Genomic DNA, 21,951 nt, shown 5'->3' on the forward strand with positions numbered 1-21,951 from the left:
ATGTGTGTCTGTTTGTTTATCCATCTTTCACGGCAAAACAGAGCGACGAATTGAAGTGGTTTAATGTGGAGATCAAGAACAATGGTTCCGTGATGGGAAAGACAAACACCAATAATATAATTCCAGTTTTTATTAAAAGATTGAAACCATATTTTTTGGTTTTGTTAACATTGCCAGCAGATGGCATTAGTAGTACAGCTATATCATTACTTAATTAATAATACAATATAGTTAATAATGCATAAGTGTGTGTGAGAGTGAGAAAGATTTTTTGCAGAATATTTCCTATCTTATATCCAGCGTTTTCTAATAATCTTCATTCACTCTAAAAAAATTACCCCCATATAAAACAAAATTACTGGACTGATTAGTCAAAGTGTTTTGTCTCTTTCTGTCATGTTTACTTACGTATTTGTGAGAATGGGACAAAACACTTTTTCACTGATCAGTTCAGTAACATTTTTATCAATGAGGCCACTTGCACCAACCACTTAACTCAGGGTTAGTGGGGCTGTCATCTGTAAAATTCCGTATAAAATGGTGGGTTAACGCTCCATTCTCGTTGGTGCAAGTAGCCCTTGTTCATCAAAATTCTTACACCACTATAATATAATACATAAGAATAATTAACAGAAGTTTTTGTGCTAATTATTAAATGAGATAAGTTCAAAAGAATCATTGACTTTCATATTGTTAAGTCAGGACTAGAATACTATGTAGGTAATACTTATCGAAAACGTACATTAAAAAAATATCCATAGACTTCATCCATCTTCCATTTATGCTTAAAGAGACAATCGTCTCTTTAAGCATAAAATAGTACATTACGATACAAGTGCGTAAAAAAGGAAGCTCGAAACGAGTGGCGATAAATTAAAACACCGAAGGGAGTATTTTAAATCGACACGAGTAGTAAAAAAACTATTAGTCCGTCGGTTAGATTCTCAAAAAAATTTGCGACACATTTTTCTCGTATAACGAAAAATGACGATGGTACAGTACAGTGCGTTGAAGTTTCGCGTGACGTCTAGGTACAATTTTTACTTAAAACTGACGTCACAAGCCCTCACTCCGGAACTTCGATGCTCTATAATCTATATCTTTGTATTTTTTCACTAATTCGATAAAGCGAAAAACATCTATTCAGTATTTTTGGACGATCTAACTGACGGACTAAACAGAATGCCAGTTTTTTATGTAAGTCGTCACCCCTATTGTCACTATTAGGCATTTTTTTCTAAAACTTTTTTTCCTAAAATAGGTAAATATATTTAATGTTTATTCTACTCAGAATCACGAGCCCTTTCGATCCTACTAGGTAAAAAAAGCGTCCAAAATGTAATTTTTCCACTTCATTACCATTGTTCAAACACTTTTTATAAAGCGGTTACTAAGTGGAAAGTATACAAAATAATATTTAAAATTTAAAGTCACATACAGGTCGAACGCGATTAATTAACATTATTTTAACTTTTGTTATTTGTGATTAATATTTCCTCGCTTCATTGTTCGATATAATTAAGTTTACATTATTGTAGTTTATTTAATCTACTGGCAACATATTGCACGCTTATTTTTAGAGATTTTAAAAAAATAAGTATCACCATTGACTCAAAAAACCCACCCCTCCACCCTGGCGGGGTCGCTAGAAGCAATCCTCATTATTTTTTCGTGCACGGCAACAGACGCACGCATCCGTTTACCGTTACGAAAAAACCATAGACATTATAACCTCAATTTTCACTCTTGGTCGGCGTGGTTAGATCGCAAAGCAAAAATATGGCGGCGATCATGACCAAACGCAAGCGGCAAGAGAAGATAGAACACTATCAAAGAAAATTGAGAAAGTATGCTGGTTTAAGGTTTTCATCGTCTTCATCAGATGAGAACTCGGGTAAGTTGATATTTCTTAACGACTAACAGTCGTTCCCATAACGCGTACCTAACACAGGACGCGAGCCTGGGGGTTGGCCGTGAGCCAACACGAGGGCAATTACACATGTAAGACATGGGTTTCTATTACGAATACATGTTAATATGTCAATAATACCACCTTAGTCTTTATCCGAGAGATAAGATTAAGAGTTAAATGCGCACTCGCGCACGTGCTATCCAAGGCTTTACCTGGTTTATTATTAGTTCGCTAAAATAATCCTTTGGTTTGTTTCTGTTACATACAGAAGTCGAGGAGTTCTTCGACCGAGAAGTACTGGTTATCCCTGACGACGATGGCCAAGGCGCGGACGCGCCTAGCATCGATGAGGCTCCAGAGGCTGTTCCGGGAGATGGTTCCCCTGCGCCCGTCACGCTCGACGCAACACCGGTTCCCGAAACGGCAGTTGTACCGGATTTGGATCCAGAAATCGTCACCGCACTTGGTGAAGCAACAGATGACAAACCTAAATTCGGAGAAAAAATCCACGAAAAATTGGCATCGCTTTGGCTACCGCTACTGCGGAAAGGTTTGGCCTCAGAGGCAAAAGAAAAATTAAAGAATGAATACTTCATTCCAGAGAACTGCACCCTATTACAGGCACCAAAGCTAAACCCGGAAATCTCCGCAGCTATTACAGAGATGGTTCGCAATAGGGATAAGAAGTTGGAGGCCAGCCAACAACAGCTTGGGCTGGGAATTACAGCGGTGAATCGAAGTCTATCGATCCTACTCACATCCGATGACAAAGTCACAGCAATAAAGTTGTTAAGTGACAGTTGCCGGATCCTGTCTGATCTACATTTTGGAGAGACCCAAACCCGCATAAAATTGATAACCCCAGGGCTAGCCAGACCTTTCCTGAATGTCATCCAAGATGAGGAAAGGGATGAGTTACTTTTCGGAAGCAAGCTTGCAGAGAAAATCAAAGCCTCAAAGGCTATTGAAAAACAGGGGTTGCAAATTAAGAAACCCGTACCTGCTGTTAAGAATACACCAGCCTCCTCAAGCTCTACCCCCGTCCTACGAAATCAGTACCAGTTCCAGGGAAACTGGGTAGGACCCACACGTTACCAGTCCAACAGGAACGGGCGGGGAGGTCACAGGAAAGCTACAGCGGCTCGCAAACAAGTTCCGAACCCACAAGCAAAGCCGGCGGGCCAGGCCAAGACTCGTGCTGCCACTCAACAATAAGCCAGGTACCCCATGCAGGACGAATCAGGTCCTTTTATGACTGCTGGTGCAAAATAACTTCAAATGAAGTTATTTTGACCTGGCTGAAAGAGGGTTACTCTATCCCCTTCGAAAGTCAAGTCTTTCAGGATTTTGTTCCCAAAATAAATTGGTCTGCTTCAGAAAGAGCCGACATGATGGTGGCTATTCAAAATTTACTGCAGTTAGGTGCTGTTACACCTTGCGCTGAGGAAGAAGACCAGTTTATTTCTAGAACTTTTTTAGCCCCAAAATCTAATGGGGGCAAACGCTTTATTCTTAATTTAGAAAAATTAAATAAATTTGTATCCAAGGATCATTTTAAAATGGAAGATCATCGAACAGCTTCAAAATTAATTCCATATTGTGGTTATATGGCCACGGTAGATTTAAAAGAAGCATATTTATTGATTCCGATGGCGGCTCACTGCCGAAAATATCTTCGCTTCCATTTTGAAAACGAAAACTCAGATTTACTAACCTATGAGTTCACGGCCTTACCGTATGGGCTTTCTTTGGCTCCGAGAACCTTCACAAAAATTATGAGAGAGGTTATCACCTACCTAAGAGGTAAAGGCCATAAATCTGTGTTTTTCTTGGATGACATCTTATGTATTGGGGATAGTTACGATGAATGCTTGTTGAATGTCAAACAAACCATCAAACTATTAGAATGTCTAGGCTTTGTGATAAATTATCAAAAGAGTATTTTGGAACCCCAGCAAAACTGCCGTTACCTAGGCTTCATGTTTAATTCAGTGGATATGAACTATCTTTACCCACTGAAAAACGTGAAAAAATCTGTCCTTGTTAAAAAATTTTCGGCACTCCCTTCCTGTACAATTAGGGAATTTTCGCAACTCATAGGAGTTCTTATCGCCGCTTGCCCTGCAGCCAAGTATGGGTGGCTTTACACGAGAATATTAGAAAGACAGAAATTTCTAACTTTGCAACGGGATGCAAACTATGACAGTAAAATAATATTACCAAAGGTTATTCTAAAAGATCTGACTTGGTGGAAAGATAACATATCTTTATGCTCACAATCTCTGGTACCTATCACCTATTCTCTCGAGATATTTTCTGATGCATCTCGGACTGGTTGGGGAGCGTTCTCGAATAATCTCCGAGCGCACGGAGCTTGGAGATCAGAAGAAAGATCTTTCCACATAAATCAGCTCGAACTCTTGGCGGTTTTTCTGGCTTTAAAATATTTCGCACAAGATAGGCGTGATTGCTCTATATTACTGCGTATAGATAATACGACGGCAATCAGCTATGTCAATCGCATGGGTGGCGTTCAGTTCCCTCACCTCAACGACCTCTCGAGGCAAATTTGGCAATGGTGCGAGGAGCGGAATCTATGGATTTTCGCCTCTTATATAAATACTAGAGACAATACCGAGGCTGATCGAGAATCTCGGAAAATAAATCTCGATACAGAATGGGAATTGTCAGAGGAAGCGTTTCAGCGCATAATAAAAAGATTTGGACATCCAGAAATTGATCTTTTCGCATCCCGCGCCAATGCAAAATGTCTTAATTATGTGTCATGGGGAAGGGACCCAGACGCGATTGCCATAGACGCCTTTACCTTATGTTGGAGTCATAGTTTCTTTTATATGTTTCCTCCTTTTTCGGTTATATTGAAATGCTTGCAAAAGATAATTCATGAGAAAGCCTCTGGAATTTTTGTTTTCCCTGTCTGGCCATCTCAACCGTGGTACCCCCGGTTAATGTCATTATTACAATCGGATATAATTTATATGAGTCCTGAGGAACATAAAGTCTGCTCTGATTTCAGGACAAGGAGCCCGTTCCACAGGCGACTTACCCTGGGTGCAGCGCTGCTCTCCGGCTAGCTTACCGGAGACGCGGCATACCAGAAACTTCTTGGGATTTAATGCTAGCATCCCTGTCCAAGAATACCATGCAGCAATATAATGTAACACTAAAATTGTGGTGGGCATTTTGCTCAAACCTTGGTAAAGACGTATTTGACAACTCAACATCTTTAGTTATTGGTTTTTTAACTGATCAGTTTAATAAGGGAGCGTCCTACGGGTCTATTAACAGCCACAGGTCTGCTCTATCTCTTTTCCTCGGAGATAACATTGGAAAGGATGAACATATAAAAAGATTACTTAAAGGTGTATATAAATCCAGACCAAATTTGCCAAAATATACACACACTTGGAATCCCAAATTAGTGTTGGATCATATTGCTCAATGGTACCCAAACTCGACTATTTCCTTAGAACAAATTACTAAGAAACTAGTTGTTTTGTTAGCGCTATGCACAGCGCATCGCGTACAGACCTTCTCTTTGATTAAATGGCAAAACATTCATTTTTGCCACAATGGGGTAAAAATAATTATAACAGATATAATTAAGACCTCAGCTATAGGTAGAGAGCAACCTATTTTGTTCCTCCCATTTTTTGAGGAAAAACCAGAAATTTGTGCGGCTTCAGTTCTTAGGGAATATCTTTCTGTAACAAGAACTATAAGACCTCAGAATTCTGATCGCCTCTTAATCACTGTAAAGCGTCCCTATAGAGACGCAACAGCACAGTCGATAAGCAGGTGGATAAAGGCAGTTCTGGCAGATAGTGGCATAGATGTGACAATATTCAGTGCTCACAGCACACGACACGCTGCTACATCTACAGCTGCATTGAAGGGAGTAAATATTGATCTCATTAGAAAGACGGCCGGCTGGTCCTCTACATCTCTAACCTTTGCCAGGTTCTATAATCGTCAGGTGATTGACGAAACTATATTTGCAAGATCAGTGTGTAATCTGTAATTAATTAATGACAAAATTTAATAAATCATGTTATGAATACTTAAAGTTCTTGTCATTACACATCCCGATAGACAAAACTTTGTCTCTAAACAACTACAATAATGTAAACTTAATTATATCGAACAATGAAGCGAGGAAATATTAATATATGATCAAACGAGCTTCGCAAGCGAAGTTCGATCAATATTATATGACTCGCTTCATTGGAAGATATAATTACCCACCCTCCCAGTAAACCCAGTCACCAAAGTTTTGTACCCAAAAATCTCTAAAAGAAATGAGGATTGCTTCTAGCGACCCCGCCAGGGTGGAGGGGTGGGTTTTTTGAGTCAATGGTGATACTTATTTTTTTTAAATCTCTAAAAATAAGCGTGCAATATGTTGCCAGTAGATTAAATAAACTACAATAATGTAAACTTAATTATATCTTCCAATGAAGCGAGTCATATAATATTGATCGAACTTCGCTTGCGAAGCTCGTTTGATCATATATCATAATTCTTACCTACATCAAAAACAATATAACTCCGTATAGACAGATAAAGTCTAAGAAAAAAAGGTACGGTGGCCTAGATGGCATTATACCTTTGGGGTACGCTCAGCTAGATGGCGCTAATATTAATATTTGACATTTTAACACATATCAAGCTAAGAATATGGGCCAAATTATCAAAACTGAGGTTCAAAAGTTCTAAGCCTGTGTCAAGAGATGGCAGTCTATGCACTGTGATTACACATTTTACTTCAACAGTAACTCTATAATACTCTATCCTCTTTGCCTACATTAACAAACGGACCGGACGCGAGCAGCCGACATTGAGTTCAATTATCTGTTTAGTCGGCACCACTGAATGGCCAAGAATTGCTCGCTCGGCGAAAGTATCGCTGAGAGACCCGCCCCTGTCCTTAGGTAAAAATACTGCACATTACTTACCATCTTGGAATTTCTTAACCCCCTCCTTCAGGTCCTCCAGAGCAGACCCCAGTAGACTCTGCATGATGGCCTCGTCCCGCATAGACTCCTCACTGTTGGGGTTTAGCTGAGAGTTGACTGCGGCTAGCTTGTCCATCATAAGCGCGTTTTGTGGAAACTTCGCAATAGACTTGGCCAGTTTTATTGATTCTCCTAGGGCTGAAATAGAAAAAAAAAACGTAATTAAAAAACTTTTTTTTAATGATATAAGGCACTGATCTGGTGGTCAAAACAGACGCGATAATATCGCGAGCGAGTTTTATATTACTTCGCCGAGCTATGAAAAATCTGTCTGTGTGTGTGTGTGTGTGTCTGTCTGCGGCATAATTTTATTTTTCCAATAAATAAAATTACAAAGATAGACACGTAGTAACTTTGATTGTCACTAGGTGTCGCAACGTGACAATAGCTTTCGAACGGATGAACCGATTTAGATTTCGATCTTTTGTCAGGAAAATTGTCGCCCTACGAAACATAACAACCTAAGTCGACAACGATTTTGAGAGCATAGCCTACGGCATTGTCATTTTAAAGTCAAACTTCTACGAAATTATGGCGATTACTCAGTCTACATCTACATTATCATAATCGCTTGACTTTTATAGTTTGGTCTGACTCAAGGGAATCTAAGTAATATAGTTGCTCCAATCACCCGTCAGATGGCGCTGTACCGTACGTAAACTGGCGAACGACTTGTCGACACATAATAAGTACTATCGTTGATAGGGCACTAAATGTTATGAATAGACTTCGGTCTTCATCATCAGATCTATTTTTGATAGGATATAGCGCGACTACGTCGCGAGTGTTGTCCTAATTTACTGAATTAAAATAAATACGAAACAAAACATACATAATGACTGTTGGTACTCAGACTCGTTGTGGGTACTCAGACGATAAATATATTTTCATCCATATTCCACGACTCCTGAGTTCTATCTATCTGTGCTCATTACATTACACAAATAAATACCCTTACCGGGATTCGAACCCAGGACCGCGGTTGACGAGTAGCACACAGCGTCACTATCCGCTAGGCCAGACCGGTTAAATGAAAAATAATTAATTAATACAGGGAAATATAGTTGTAAATTGTAACCGTGTAACATGCGCGGGGGATAATAACAGGGTTGAAAGAAAACGAATTTGTGATAGTGACAGTTTGCCAGCCCATCGTTCATATCACAGTGGAACTCATACAATCATATCCCAGAGTCAAGTTCTACCACGTCCATGGGAGGAAAGGGGGTGGTGAAACTAACCAGTTACTGCTTTTACCAACACCAAAGAGGATCGAGTATTATAGAGAATGACTGTCAAAGTAAAATGTGTAATCACAGTGCATAGACTGCCACCTCTCGACACCGGCTTAAAACTTTTGAACCTCAGTTTTGACAATTTGGCCCATATTCTTAGCTATGTTTTAAAATGTCAAATATTAATATTAGCGCCATCTAGCCGAGCGTACCCCAAAGGTGTATCGCCATCTAGCTCACCGTGCCTTTTTCTATATGGTTTTGGAGTACGTTTTTTTCTTAGACTATCGGTCTTTACGCAGTTATATAGGTCTTTGCCAACACTAAAGAACCCTACTCGAAAAGCTAAGCTAAATAACTATAAACATTAAGAACGACATCTACATCCACGCGGTGCCGCGAGATGTAGTACACAAAAATATGGAACTAAATGATGATGATCATTACAGAAGCAGAAAAGCAAATTAAACTTCTATGTTCTGTGTCGACATACCGTTCGCTAGTTTATACACAGTACAGCGCCATCTAGTGACTACATGGGAGGAAAGGGGTTGGTGAAATTAACCAGTTACATGTACTGCTTTTACCAACACTAAATACTTGCTACGTAGCACAGCAGCAATGTGAACCGAACGAGGCCCGTAATCTCCTGACCGGGAAGGGAATTCAGAACAGTGTCCGAACCCTACGAATAGCTATAAACAATAAGGGCCCGCGCACACAGATGCAACAGTTGCACGGCGACATTTTTTGTCTCTGTCGTCACTCCTTGGACGCACGACAGACAAAAAAAAATGTCTCCGTGCAACTATTGCATCCGTGTGCGCGGAGCGTAAGAACGACGTCTACATCCTCGCGGTGCCGCGAGATGTAGTACACAAAAAGATGGAACTAAAATGATGATGATCATTAAAAATGCAAAAAAGCAAATAAAACTTCTATGTTCTGTGTCGACATATCGTTCGCTAGTTTAAACACAGTACAGTGCCATCTAGTGACTACATGGGAGGATAGGGGTTGGTGAAATTAACCAGTTGTACTGTACTGCTTTTGCCAACACTAAATACTTGCTACGAAGCACAGCAGCAATGCGAACCGAACGAGACCCGTAATCTCCTGACCGGGAATTCAGAACAGTGCTCAAACCCTACGAATAGATATATCATATAAACATTAAGAACGACATCTACAACCACGCGGTGCCGCGAGATGTAGTACACAAAAATATGGAACTAAAATGATGATGATCATTAAAGAAGCAGAAAGGCAAATAAAACTTCTATATTCTGTGTCGACATATCGTTCGCTAGTTTATACACAGTACAGCGACATCTATTGACTACAAGCGCAGTATCAGGACAAAAGGAGAACTCAAGTAATTTCAAAATCGACTTTATTAATTTATATTAATAATAATTTATACTATTATAATTTTATTGATTTAAGTTTTTAAAATATCAAACTTTGTCTACCTACTTTAGATAAACCATAACTAAAATTGTGACTTATTGTTATGATTTATGAAGTGGTATTCTTTACGTAATAGGAGGTAATTTTTAAGGAAATATATTTTACTAGCTTTTGCCCGCGGCTTCGCTCGCATTAGAAATATCTCCAATGGAACACCCGACATGTATGCTGACGACACTAGTCTGATTCTGGGTGCAGAGACTCACAAAGACCTGCAGAATATAACCACCCGCGGATGGGAGAATCTCTTAGAATGGTTCTCCGCAAATGTTCTGTCGCTCAATAATGATAAGTGCTACTACATGATATTTAAACGCGCATTCAACTCAATGGACTACTCAATCTGCCTTTTGCTAAATCGGATACAATCCGTTTTCTTGGTATCGAACTAGACCAACATTTAAGATGGCATGACCATGTAAATTATATTGTAAAACGACTAGGAAGTGCATGTTATTCACTAAAATCGATGGCTAAAATTTGCGATAAACAAACTCTGAAAACTATATATTTATTACTCATATGTAGAGTATGGTATCGTAGTGTGGGGCAGCAGTACAAATGCAAATAAAATTTTACTAATGCAAAAAAATGTATACGCTTTATTGAACACTAACACATTTCTTGGACCATTTGATGTCTTAAATAAATAAATAAAAAAATAAATTGAAGGTTATTTCCCTGAAACGCATAGGGATCTTTTTATAAAAAATAATATACTCACAGTAACCGCATTGTATATATACCAAATCTGCTTAATTTTCCATAAAAATATAGGCTCATATCAGACCAATTCAAAAAAGAATGTGAAAGATATCCACTTCGTCGTACTTTAGATCTTGTGCTACCCGAATCACGTTTTGCATATTATAAGAAAAGCATCGATCATATCGCAATTAAAATATATAATTATCCTGACATAAAAATTAAAAATTCCACTAATGTTAAAGAGTTCAGTAACATATTTAATAGATAGACCTATTACCACACCTCGGACACTGGCGATCAAATATATGAAAGAGGCGCGTTCCTAGCACACAGTCTAAGCTCGTGTAGGTGAACGCGTACTATGCTTGTACGAGTGAAATATGACAGGCTGACTGTTCGCGTTTTTGACAGGCGGTAACTGTGAGGTAACCGACAGGGGGTGGGCGGCACTTTCAGCGGGGAGCGGGAGTGGCCATACTGTACGATAGTACTCTTTATTATACTGTGCTATTACTATAACTTGGACGAATACTTTGACAAAATGTTTGACTGACATAGATAATTTAATTTTTATTGTTTTAAACTGTTGGGTTGAATTAATGTGACAAATTGTATCAACTATTAATACTTTTATATTGTAATTTTATCATAATATATCTTTGTTCTAATTTTTATACTTATTCATCATATTATCGAATCGTTTTAAATTTTATACTGTGAATTGTTTAATGTTATAAATTATAATGTGAATTTTATTAATACCTTTTGAGATGAATTCCTACAAACATATCTGGTTTATTTTAGTTTAAGATTGTATCGATATTGTGTATCCACTACTGCATTGATTTTTCCTTATTTGCAATAAAGCTTGAGTATTGAGAAAGCGACAAAAAGTAGCCTATGTCACTCTGCGTCCCTTCAAGTATCTCCACTTAAAAAATCACGACAATTCGTCGCTCCGTTTTGCCGTGAAAGACGGACAAACAAACAGACACACACACTTTCCCATTTATAATATTAGTATGGATTTTTTGGCTCTTATTGGAATTTTAAAACTATAAGAAAATATCGGCTGTGGCGCTAGTGTTCGCGTGAAGAGAGAGAAACATCTAATCATAATTTCATAAGATGTATGTACCTACTAAAGATTGGTCCGAGTCGAATTTTATCCAGGCCGCAATTATATACAGGCTGCAATTTTTATAACCTTATTTTCTCGTCCAATTTTTCCTTTTGCCCTTTGTCTCAAAAACACTAGCGCGTGCACACGCCATCGCACATCGAAGACGTCAAGCGTGGGGTGAGGTGATCAGGCGATTGTCCAAATTTCAGGGAAATGTAGGAAAATTTCGGGTAACCTTAGGGTCGGCACATACTGGAATGGCAGCGGCAAACAGTGAATGGCGGAGGGCGGATGCGCGACCTGTTTGAGTTAGTCAAGTGACTGGTCTTTTTAAATATGTAGGTAGATAAAGTTTTATTTCACACTAAAAGTGCTCGCCGCGTCGCTGCCAGCCGCTGCCATTCCGGTATACTTCTCTTTTTATAGTTTTGGGGCACATGACATCTCAAAATTTTGTTGGTTATAAAAATTACAACCTGCATAGTGGATGAATCATACTTATCGTCTCCCGTACCTGTGCCAGTAGCGGTGACTTTAGCTGCCAGGCCTTTTTGGTTTGCTTCTGTCCCGGAGATGAGTCTCCCGGTCATAAGCAAGTCTAGGGCTTGTGACAGGCCGATGAGAGATGTAAGCCTCCGGCCACCATACAGTGTTGAGGGTACTCCTGAAAAACCAACATAGAATATTATTATATATAAACTAGCTTTTTCCCGCGGCCTCGCCCGCGTTAATCTAATCTTGTTTTCCCATACAAACTTTGGACCCCCATTTCACCCCATTTAGGAGGTAAATTATGAAAAATCCTTTCTAAGTGCTCCTCTAAAACTTATAAGGAACCCACGTGCCTTTGCAATCTCTAGGACCAGCGGTTTCGGCTGTGCGGTGATATGTCAGTCAGTCAGTCAGTTTCTTCTTTTACGAGTATATATTAGGGATGTTACGAATATTTGCATTCGCATTCGCATTCTTTTAAACATTTGCATTGACATTCGCATTCGCTTCAAACGATGCGAATGTTTTGCGAATGCGAATGTGTGCAAGTCGCAGCTTGTTCCTCGCCCGCGCCGGCCGCTCCAATTGCTACTTGTCGACTGTCGACTCGCGCATGCGCAGATAGGTCAAATTCGTACGGCGTGAAGTTCGTACTCGGCATTTTGACCAATATTAAGAATTTTAAATTTTTTACCTAGCGGGTTGTTGGTGATTGCTTGGTTTTTATTTTGGTTTTTTATGAAATTCAGCGATATTCGCATTCGCATTCGCACATTCGCATTATGAATATTCGCATTCGCATTCGCGAATGTGACACATGCGACATTCGTGACATCCCTAGTATATATTTACATAACTGAAATAAAAAATAGCTTTATCTCTCTTACTCTCATTCCTCAAGCAGTACTCACCAAATCGACGGCCTAAGAATCCCATGACAGCGGTGTCTTCAACAACCCGCAGGTCACAAGCTAATGCCAGTTCGAAGCCTTCTGCTACAGCGTAACCGGTGACAGCTGCTATAGTTGGTTTGTCGCATAGGGGGCGCCGCAGGAGCCGTGACTGGAATGGGTAAAGTCAATAATAAATAGGACAAATAGGTATTCGATTTTTTTAAATCATATTATAACTATTTCTGTATGACTTGGACGGATTCTATCCATCCAGATTGGTAGGATTACATACGGGTTGAGTGGAAGAAATGAGGGAAGGCCTTTGTCCAGCAGTGGGACACTAAATCAGGCAAGTAAAAAAACCGGCCAAGAGCGTGTCGGGCCACGCTCAGTGTAGGGTTCCGTAGTTTTCCCTATTTTTCTCAAAAACTACTGAACCTATCAAGTTCAAAACAATTTTTTAATTTTTAATACTTTTGTGATTTTTTTCATATTTTTAAACGTATGGTTCAAAAGATAGAGGGGGGACACACACATTTTTCATTTAGGAGCGATTATTTCCGAAAATATTATTATAAAAAAACGATTTTAGGAAACCATTCATTTTTAAATACCTATCCAACAATATATCACACGTTGGGGTTGGAATGAAAAAAAAATCAGTCCCCACTTTACATGTGGGGGGGGGTACCCCAACAAAACCACTTTGTTATATATATATATATATATATATATATATATATATATATATATATATATATATATATATATATATATATATATATATATATATTAATATATATATTGGTACCAAATTTCAGCTTTCTAGTGCTAACGGTCACTGAGATTATCCGCGGACGGACGGACGGACTAGGTTCCTAGTTGACTAGTAGGCTTCCATAGCCTAAAAAACTATTCTGTAAGTCAAAATATTCTGTCCACTGCAGCAAAACATGTAAAAAAATTCTATTATTTTTTCTTTCTTTTGTACATTAAAGCCTGACTAGAAATATGACTATGTCCCATGCTGTGGAATTTCATTACAACTATTTTCTTCATACTAAACTGAACTGTCACCCCACACATCAAAATAACAGCGCCCTCCTGACAATAGTCATATATTTACCAACACCAAGCCAAGCCAACACTGACATTGGCAAATTCACCCTGTGCAATTGGCAGGGAGTAAAAGCCAAAGAAAAAAAAAAGTCATATATTTCTGGTCAGGTCAGGGCCCCATTTAATAAACATTACAATTCAACAATTTTGTAAAAAAGTGACATATTTGTAACGTTTTGCTACAAGTGTTGTTTAATAAAACCTACAAATAAGTAAGAAACCTACAATTAAAAAACGTACAATTGTAACCATTGTAAAAGTTGTTTAATAAACATTTAAATATGTAAAAAACGCTATTAAGCTATATCAAGTTTTACAAAGTAAAAGTAACACTAAACCTATCTTACCTTATGGTAGTTATGGCATAACACTTTAAATATGGGTAGTCATAGTGTCTAAGCTGTATGAAGTATGCATAAATATTCCCTATGCCGCTGCTACTGGTTATGTGCCCACAAGACTGGTTAAATTTGCTTTATGGTTGGCAATTCCAATGTGTTACAAGGAGCTAATCAGTCTGATAGAGCAGCCAGTCACTAATAGAGCAGTTCACGAGAATTATTCCTTGCCGGCGACTATATTTCCGAGCTCATATAACCCGGCAACCTTCAAATCAAGAGTGAACAGGCATCTTCTGGGCGAGCTCACTCCATCGTAGGCCACGTCTTTGCCTTTGGCTAGTCTGTGGTCAAGAGTAAGCCCATTTATAATAAAAAAAATATATATATTATTTCAAAATTTTTCGTGTTTTTATTGTGTTTTCAGAGGTCTCAAAACTATAAAATAAGCACAATATACCAAAAATACTTACAGCAGCGTCTTTCAGACAATTATACCCCTTCGCTCCCATCTCATCCATATCAAACCCGGAGCAGAATGATCCACCTTCCCCGTTGAACACCAACACTTGAGCCTCAGCATCTTTGTCAAATGCATCTATAGCTGCTGCCATCTCTCGCAGTGTTGGCTCATCCAGGCTGTTACGAGTTGGCTGACGGTCTATGTTTAGAGTCATTATGCCTCCATACTTCTCGATCACAATATCTGGCAGGAAAAGAAATATTAAAAAAAATACTGGCATGTTAAGTCTAGCGTCCACTAAGGCAGAATCGAGCCGCGTCGAATCGAGTTCTCATACATTTGAATGCCATTCGACGCGTCACTAATGGACGCAGTTTCATGCAGAAAGCGAAATAACGAGGCTTGACTCGGCGAGCCTAGTGGACGCCAGGATTTACAACAGGTTGCGTTCTAGCGCGCAACTCTATTATAATATCTGGCACGACTTTAAGTGCGCACGTGAGAACGCAACTAATGCCAGGTTGTCTGAAAGCAAGATAATTAATATAACTAGAAAAATAGTAGTGACATTCAACGCATTTGTAATTTAAGTTTTAAAACGCAAAAGATAACCTTACTTTTTTTTACCACTGTTTCCTCTAGCTCCGGTTTAGGAGCTTCTTTTTCTTGAGACTTGGCTTTCGCATCGCTGGAGCTCAATCTAATTGCGCTTAACCTAATAAACGATAGATTTGATGCCGAAGCCACTTTCTTTATTAGCATTCTCATCTTTAAAATCGAAATAAAGCTTTTGAGTCGCTATGTATAGCTCGAGCCTCGAGCTAATCGAGCTTATGTCAAAACTGACTGACTTTGTTTTGCCGCTGTCATTGTCAGCTGCGCTGCTCGTTCAAAAACTTAAAACTTTTCAAAAATGTTTTAGTTTGATTTCCCAAATTGTGAGCATTTAAATTTTCAGCCTAGTTTCCACTTCACAGAATAAATTTTCTTTGACTTACTGAAATCAATATATATGCTTACATAAAATGATTCTACTTTAAGTTATCTAAAGATGTAGAATAAAAGTGTGTACTTATTATTACTTAAGTATATGAAGTATATGAACTGATGAAGTCATCAAAATGAATGTCAAATGGTGTCAAAACAGAACGTCATACAACAAAATCTACGAATAATTCTGGACAAATTCGATCGGGACACGTGTACAAAGCTGAAATTTGCTTAGAATTACATCAGGAATATTTATTTATCACCCGACAATCCCTAAAACAGCGAGTCATTGCGGAGTACATCGCGTAACCTTACTGAGTTGTGTTATCTAGGTGTATCACCGGTGTAGATAAGCCCTATATTTATTTCTTGCACAATAACCACAATAATATAATAATAATTAGCTTTTAATTATATAAAATGACGGAATTTAGAGACTGGTATTATGGGATACCCTTTTACACGCGTTATTGGCTAACTTTAACTGTTGGACTCAGTATATTAGCCAAATTTAACCTTCTGGACTTCAGGTATCTAATTTTGGATATTGGCGCCTTCATCAACAGATTCCATGTAAGTGTTTGTATTATTATTATTATTCAATTATAGGCGAGCAGCTATTCAGCTGATGAGCCTATGTCACACAGTGTCTCATGATTTATAGTTAGCAAAGTCATGTCACTATCTTATTATTTAAAAGCCACTTGTCTAGTCTGTTTTTGAACACATTCACTGAGGGAGCCAAAGAGAATATAATCATGGAGGGAGCAGTAACAACACTATCCGGTAAACGGTTCCAAACCGTAGTAGTAGTAGTCGGAGTGCGAACCAATTTTAGGCTGTGACCTATTTAAGCAATAACCTAACCACAAAATTAAAATAAAAAAAAACCCCGGACCGCGACATAGTGGACCGATTTTCGTGAAACATATCTAAGAACACTCCCGAGCTTTCAAACAAAAAAAACTAAATCGAATTTGGTTCATCCGTTCGGGAGCTACGATGCCACAGACAGACACACACACAGACAGACAGACAAACAGACAGACAAGTCAAACTTATAACACCCCGTCGTTTTTGCATCGGGGGTTAAAAAAACATTAAAGTTGTTTTAAAACGCAATTTCAACAAGACTTTAACTATAATAAAAGTAATAAAACTTGCCTCGACCAAACTATTAATATTATTTAAGTAATTTAAATTGATTGTTCATATTTTGGTAGTGTAGGAGATCTTGTCCACTTTTTCTTTCCTAATTAGACAACAATGTCAATGTTAATCAATGTCATTTGATTCTTTCTAAGGCCGAAAATACACTACCATAATATACAAGTTTATCATATAAATACAATAATAGGTATGTATGCCCCATGCCTCCCCTTTTCTCTATTGTAAAGAAAAAAGATGATATGTTGTCTATGATAAACATTATGGTAGTGGACTATCAGCCTAAGTTCTGATTCTCAATTCAACCATTCACTAAAAGATCAGGTTGAAAGACCATTCAAACTTTGTTTTTTCTTTTTTAACTTTTGTAACTTTGCAATTTTTTTTAAACTCCCTTTTCCAGCTATGGCGGCCAGCAACAGCACTGTTCTACTACCCCATCACCCCATCTACCGGATTCCACTTCCTCGTGAACTGCTACTTCCTGTACAGTTACTCGGAGAGGCTGGAGACGGGCATGTTCGCTGGCAAGCCGGCCGACTACTTCACTATGCTCATCTTTAATTGGCTGCTCTGCATTTGCATTGGAATTCTTATTGGATTGAGTGTGAGTATATTTTTATTTTGGTAACATTTATTTATTTTTTTCGAATTCATCAACCAGCAACTGTACAGTGGCTCCCTCAGTAGGGCTGTGTTTACATGTAAAATAATTAATTTCTTTATAAATCTGTGTTACAAAGCAATACATGGAATTAAACTTATTGACCCGCCTCGGCCAAGAATTTGCCGCGCGAGGCAAGTTGGTCAGTAGAGGCATGCCTCGCCCAAGGCAATGCATTGGGAACACTTCTATTCAAACAGCAATGTTGTGTCTGCCTAGGTAGAGGTAGAGTAGCTAGACAGGTCCAAATTGATGTCTAGATGACTCAGTCTGGGTACGTTTATAGAGACCAAGTTACTACTCGCGCCAATTTCTTATTGACACAACTCATTCTGAGTTGGTTTAGACAAGTCCACATGGATAACGTAAGGAAATTGCCGCGTGAAGCAGATCGCTCGGGAGACTTGCCTCGGTTTAGGTACGTCTCACAGACTCGAGTTGCCTCGCGTACCGCGAATTTCCTTGCGAGGCGTCACATTCTGTATCCACCCAATAAATTAAAACATTTTTTTATTAATTTGAAGATGATCTTAAATTTCCAATCGATTAAAAAGTAGAAAAGTTACTTAGGGACCTGAACTAACGACCTCTTTCTTTCCTCAGTACGTAATGGACCCGATGGTGATCTCGGTCCTCTACGTGTGGTGTCAGCTAAACAAGGACGTGATCGTGTCTTTCTGGTTCGGGACGCGGTTCCGAGCCATGTTCCTGCCGTGGGTGCTGCTCGCGTTCAACCTCATTGTCAATGGAGGGTGAGTTTCTACTATCTGCTGCAGATAACTATAGCAAATAAGTTTTTTCTTCAATTTGTGGTTCCGCATAGGATGAGCAACTTCGCGAGGCAGTGTCAGGAGGCAACGTCCTCGCGCGACAAATAGCTAACATATCGGTGGATCCAGCGCGTGCATTTTCCTTGGCCGAGTAACCTGCCTCGGCACGTCTACATTCTCCATTTTCCCCGCTAGAGTTTTGCCTCGCGACGATGCTTAAGTCAACAGATTAGATAGAAGCGATTTTTTTATTGAATCCTGATTCATAATTGCAACCTTTAGTTTCTTAATTTCGGGTGATTCAACGTGCTGGTTTACATTTCATTGAATTAATGACGACCGGTCGGGCCTAGCGGGTAGTGACCTGCTAAGCCGCGGTCCCGGGTTCGAATCCCGGTAAGAGCATTTATTTGTGTGATGAGCACATATATTTGTTCCTTAGTCATGGATGTTTTCTATGTATATAAGTATTTGTATATTGAATCTATCGTTGTCGGAGTACCAACAACACAAGCCTTCTTGAGCTTACCGTGGGACTCAGTCGATGTGTTTAAGAATGTCCTATAATATTTATTTATTTAATGGTTTCCTTTCAGTGGCGTTGAAGAGTTCCTGGGCATCCTTGTGGGCCATTTGGCCTTCTTCTTGATCTTCAAGTACCCGCAGGAATTTGGAGGACCCGCTTTACTGACGCCACCTGCTATTTTGTAAGTATTAACAAAAAGTTCGCCCAAAAACACCTCAAGAGTCACGAGACCTTTATTTGCTAAAGCTCCTTAACCATTATTACTATTAACCATTAGGTCTCTTTCTCACGCCATTACTTACTCTTATTTTGTTCTTTTGCAAGGCTTGCTCGCGTTAAATTGTAAAATTGCGGAATGCTCCATACAACCCCCCCCCCCCTTTTTAGGGAAGTAGGGGGTAAGAAAGACGAAAAGTAGCCTATGCCACTCTCCATCCCGTCAACTATCTCCACTTAAAAAATGAAGTCAATTCGTCGATTCGTTTTGCCGCGAAGGACGGACAAACAAACAGACACGCACACTTTCCCGTTTATAATAGTAAGGACTAATTAGTATGGTCTAGCTTTTTCCCGCGGCTTCGCTCGCGTTAGAAAGAGACAAAAAGTAGTCTATGTCACTCTCCATCATTTCAACTACATATATCCACTTAAAAAATCCGTCGCTCCGTTTTGCCGCGAAAGACAGACAAACAAACAGACACGCACATTTTCCTATTTGTAATATAAAGATTGGATAATTTGTATTAATCTAAGTTATGAATTGAAATAGATATCATACACGAAAGAAAAAACGGCAAGGCCCACTGGTGGCCGAGCCGGGAATCGAACCCGGGTCTTCAGCTTACGCGGCTAACGTAGACCACACGCCCGCCCAAAAAATATTCAATAAAATAATTTGATTTGTTCCCTAGTTAATCTAAGTTGTTAAATTCGAAGTGTTCATTTTTGTCTACAGAAAGAAGTACTTCCCCGATGTCCGTCGCCCGAACAACTTCGGCCCCGCGGCGCAGGTCAGGGCCCCCGCGCCTGGAGGACACCAGTGGGGCCGCGGACAAGCTCTGGGGGGCCTCTGAAATCTCTGAATACAATAGCGTACCATTTACTAACTGATCTTTCGTGAGACATATGTTAAGTATTGACAATAATTAACCTCCTGGCGACCCGGATTCAAAACATGCTACCAGGGGCGGCTGGTGAACATTTCTTCTAGGCAACACTGAGCACAAAGAAACCTACCTTAACATTAGGTACTTTACTAGTAATCAATTTTAGGCAAGCCGGTGGGAATCGGCTCGTATGGACCAGCCGCTGCTGCATGCTACTAAACTAGCATTAACTCTGTCAAATTGACAAATAGTCAAAACTAACTGAGGCTTGCTTACTAGTTACTATACATTATTTAGAAAGCGGGTCGTCATAGTTATAGGTTAACTCACTTTTTTGCACGGAGTATAACCGGGGCAAACTCGGGAAGGACGATGGACGACGCTGGAAGGAATGAATCAAACTTGATTGGAAACATGTCGCCATTTGCGATGTAATAAGTTAGTTAACCTCGCGAACTACCCGCGTAGACGTTCCCGAGTCACGGGGCCTCTGGTGTAACACACTCGCGAGTGATTGCCTCGGGCGAGGCAAGTCTACTCAGACCGAGTTGCTCTGCGCGGCAATTTCCTCACGAGGCAATTCGATTTGTGGGGACTCTCCTATTGAGTTGTACTAATTGAAGACGAAGTCAACTGAACTTTTTTTAACTCGCTAAATGGAACTACTCAGATAGCGCCGTTAACATTTTAAATTAGGTTTAAAATGTGTGATCAAGTCAGAAGTCGAATAACAACTATACAGGGCCGTTCAAGTATTACGTAAGCACTGTAGAGGGAGGGGTCTTTGCTATGCTTAAATAGTTATTCTTAACATGGGGAGTAGCGGTGGATCTAGAAGATGATTACGTCATCCGTAGAGGGGAGCTGGGGGGTGAGGAAAAATAATGATAAATCTGCTTACGTAATACTTGAATGGCCCTTATATAGTTTTAATATTTTAATGTTATATTTGTGGATAGTGTTGAGATTGTTGAATGATTTTGGTTGAGATGGCCTTATGGATCTGTTTGGTTAGATATGGAGATGTGTGTATTTAATATTAGTGAGTGTGTTTAGTAAAACGTCCCACTTTGTCAGTTACCATTAAGGCGAGATTTACTTGTATCTTTATCTTATCTTATACTTTTAAACGAGCAATTCTTGTATATTTATTTATTTATTTATATATACCGACGATCTCGGAAACGGCTCTAACGATTTCGCTGAAATTTGTTATGTGGGGGTTTTCGGGGGTAAAAAATCGATCTAGCGTAGCCTTAGATCCCGGAAAACGCGAATTTTCGAGTTTTCATGAGTTTTTCTTTCGCGTTAGTAAACGTAAAATATGGTCGTTAATTTCGCCGCGCGCGCATCGATTCCGCTTAGCTCAGTCGTACGAGGTCGGTCTAATGTACGCAGATAGATCGTAGGTGTCAGGGTTTCGAATCCCGGCCAGAAATTAAGTTTTTGTTTTTTGTCTTTTTTTTTTGTTTTTGTATTTATAAGAGTTTTTTTTATCTAAAGACGTGATATAAAATAGAACCGAGCGAAGCTCGGTCGCCCAGATATTATGAATAAACTGACAAAGCGGCTTTATAGCAATCGACAAAGTTGGTATCCCATGCACACTCACATTAGATAATATTAGATAACAGCTGCTAAAAGAACTTTGATAATTAGTTAACTTCAGAATTTTGTATACATTTCTAAAAAAATGTAGAGGCATAGTGTAAAATTCCTATGGAAAATTTGAATTTCGCGCCTTTTGCTTGAGCATACATAATATTTATTAGTTTTAACAAAAAGTATAACTATTTTGTACATATAGTATTCTATGAGTGTATTTTACTTTGTATGGACAGTACTATATACATATAATTTTAAATAAATAATACACGAATATATTTTTATTTTTATTCACTGTCCCATCGTATGTGAGAGGAAATAACGAGGACAATTT

General features: G+C 39.1%; 3 protein-coding genes across 4 annotated transcripts; 2 read left to right on the forward strand and 1 right to left on the reverse strand.

The window, feature by feature from the left end:
- Window positions 1-1,525: 1,525 nt before the first annotated feature.
- LOC125237773 lies at window positions 1,526-5,993 on the forward strand. 2 transcript variants are annotated; one of them, XM_048144952.1, is made up of 3 exons: window positions 1,526-1,894; window positions 2,181-3,132; window positions 4,950-5,993. In XM_048144952.1, exons 1-2 carry the CDS (start codon window positions 1,780-1,782, stop codon window positions 3,125-3,127), a joined length of 1,062 nt encoding a protein of 353 aa, XP_048000909.1. In that variant the 5' UTR covers window positions 1,526-1,779; the 3' UTR covers window positions 3,128-3,132; window positions 4,950-5,993. The 2 variants fall into 2 exon arrangements, with proteins under 2 accessions (XP_048000909.1, XP_048000907.1); XM_048144950.1 differs by having other exon boundaries at window positions 1,527-1,894; window positions 2,181-5,993.
- On the reverse strand, window positions 4,908-15,609 carry LOC125238092 (probable enoyl-CoA hydratase). The gene is made up of 7 exons (XM_048145380.1): window positions 15,407-15,609; window positions 14,800-15,032; window positions 12,888-13,038; window positions 11,999-12,148; window positions 6,889-7,086; window positions 4,980-5,060; window positions 4,908-4,918 (listed from the first exon to the last, which is right to left on the reverse strand). The coding sequence occupies exons 1-7, from the start codon at window positions 15,555-15,557 to the stop codon at window positions 4,908-4,910; spliced, it is 975 nt and encodes a 324-aa protein (XP_048001337.1). The 5' UTR covers window positions 15,558-15,609.
- A 316-nt stretch (window positions 15,610-15,925) lies between these two features.
- LOC125237971 (derlin-1-like) lies at window positions 15,926-21,181 on the forward strand. The gene is made up of 5 exons (XM_048145229.1): window positions 15,926-16,352; window positions 17,350-17,553; window positions 18,214-18,362; window positions 18,977-19,087; window positions 19,862-21,181. Exons 1-5 carry the CDS (start codon window positions 16,200-16,202, stop codon window positions 19,977-19,979), a joined length of 735 nt encoding a protein of 244 aa, XP_048001186.1. The 5' UTR covers window positions 15,926-16,199; the 3' UTR covers window positions 19,980-21,181.
- Window positions 21,182-21,951: the final 770 nt, after the last annotated feature.

This window comes from Leguminivora glycinivorella, chromosome 22 (assembly GCF_023078275.1).
Source record: "Leguminivora glycinivorella isolate SPB_JAAS2020 chromosome 22, LegGlyc_1.1, whole genome shotgun sequence".
In the NCBI taxonomy this organism is placed as follows: domain Eukaryota; kingdom Metazoa; phylum Arthropoda; class Insecta; order Lepidoptera; family Tortricidae; genus Leguminivora; species Leguminivora glycinivorella.